Source organism: Colobus angolensis, unplaced genomic scaffold, assembly GCF_000951035.1.
Source record: "Colobus angolensis palliatus isolate OR3802 unplaced genomic scaffold, Cang.pa_1.0 Scaffold12, whole genome shotgun sequence".
NCBI lineage: Eukaryota > Metazoa > Chordata > Mammalia > Primates > Cercopithecidae > Colobus > Colobus angolensis.
In genome coordinates, this window is record NW_012113141.1 from 6,847,037 (window position 1) to 6,849,121 (window position 2,085).

A 2,085-nucleotide genomic window follows, 5' to 3' on the forward strand; every position below is an offset into this window, starting at 1 on the left:
GCCCGCCACCTCGCCCGGCTAGTTTTTTGTATTTTTTAGTAGAGACAGGGTTTCACTGTGTTAGCCAGGATGGTCTCGATCTCCTGACCTCGTGATGCGCCCGTATTGGCCTCCCAAAGTGCTGGGATTACAAGCTTGAGCCACCGCGCCCGGCCAAGTGTTTTCACTACACACAAAAAAATGGTAACTATGTCAAGGTGACGGGTATGTAGTTAGCCTGACCTTAATTGTAGAATCATTATGCAAGAAATGCTGATATCAAAACACCATATTGTACACCTTAAATATATGCAATTTTTTATTTTTAATAACTCAATTTAAAAAAAGAAAACAACTGGAAAAAAAGTAGGCTATGTATCTTAAGCCTATAAACATCTGACCCTTTCTTAAAAGGTGCTACAGGTTATACTAATCTATTTTCTATGTGGAAAGTGTTTATGAATTCAGAACCAATTTATGCAAAATAAGATGCAAATTATTCTAGATGTAAAGAGATGAGATTTTTTTTAAAAGTACACAGTTTTGACATACTATCCATTCTATCAAGCAGACCTAGAGGGATTCTGGAAGGCAGAGCTTTCAGCAACCTTCTAAAAAATTATGCAATATTATTACACAGAAGCAGAGATTGCTGTGATTTTTATTCAATTTGACATCTTGATGAGAATGAAAGTAGTAAGAATGAAGGTTTACAAACATTGCAATATTACTGTATCATTGTGATATGGCTTTACATTGATTATATGTAGAGAACAAAATAACATTAGAATTAAGGCAATAACAACATGTGCAAACGAAGCACATTACCCTGATACGGTCCTTGATAGAAAGCTCTTTTGGTTAGCTGATGTTTGATATTGCTGCATGCAGGTCATTGCTCTGAAGGATAAGCTATGAATAGAATTTTTTTTTTCATTTAAAAAAAAAAAAATCCCTCCTACTGGCCCACAATAGCCAGAAGAAGTCTTCGGTAATCTCCACTTGTGTCACCTGCAATCATTGTGCCCAGAGTCTTCTGATACATCTGAGCGAACATCTGTTTTATTTGTACAAGGTCAATCTGCATAAGAAATAATATTTCTGTTAGAAAAATATCTGTGATAACTGACATTTATTAAAATTCTTTTTAAATAATAAGATCTATAATCAAAGCTGAAGGAGGAAAACACCAAGCGACTGACATTTTATGGCTGGCACTCATACCAATGCTAGCACTACCCAATGAAGGTCTGATTCACAGCTCTGTAAAATACTGGATAAGGGTAGTACTAGCTTCATCTATTATTCCAAAGATACTAGTCATTTAAAAACATTTGATAGGATGGCTATTATCAAAACCAAAAAATAGTAAGTAATTGGCAAAGATGTCATGAAATGGGAACACTTGTACACTGGTCGATGGAAAAGTAAAAGGGTGCAACTGCTATGGAAAATAATATGGTAATTCCTCAAAGCAAAACAAAAAAACTCCCAAAGAATTACAATATGACCTAGAAATGCCACTTCTGAGTATATGCAAAATAAGTGAAAGTAGACTTGAACAGGTATTTGTACACCCATGTTCACAGCAGCATTATTCAGGTAGAAACAAACCAAGTCTCACAGATGAATTAAAAAAAAAAAAAGGTGGGATACACGTACAATGGACTATTTATTACTCAGTCTCAAAAGGAAGGAAATTCTGACATGCTACAACACGAATAAACCTTGAGGACGCTATGCTAAGTAAAAGATGACAGTCACAAAAAGACAAATATTGTATGATTCCACCAGTATGACGTACCTAGAGTAGTCAAACACAGGGACAGAAAGTCACATGGTTTGTTGCCAGCAGTTGGGAGAAAGAAGAATGGGGAGTTACTGTTTAAGGAGTATGGATTTTCAGTTTTGTAAGTTGAAAAAACTTCTGAAGGTGAATGGTAGTGATGGCTGCATAACAATGTGAATGTACTTAATGCTACTTAAAAACGGTAAATTTTTTTTTTTTTTTGAGACGGAGTCTCGCTCTGTCTCCCCGGCTGGAGTGCAGTGGCCGGATCTCAGCTCACTGCAAGCTCCGCCTCCCCGGTTTACACCATTCTCCTG

General features: G+C 36.5%; 1 protein-coding gene across 1 annotated transcript in view; it reads right to left on the minus strand.

The window, feature by feature from the left end:
- Positions 1-285: 285 nt before the first annotated feature.
- The window catches only part of ANXA7 (annexin A7), a 39,485-nt gene continuing 37,685 nt past the window's right edge, over positions 286-2,085 (minus strand). Inside the window, 1 exon segment of the mRNA XM_011928059.1 lies at positions 286-1,060. Coding sequence (XP_011783449.1) covers positions 938-1,060 — 123 coding nt within the window. The 3' untranslated portion in view covers positions 286-937.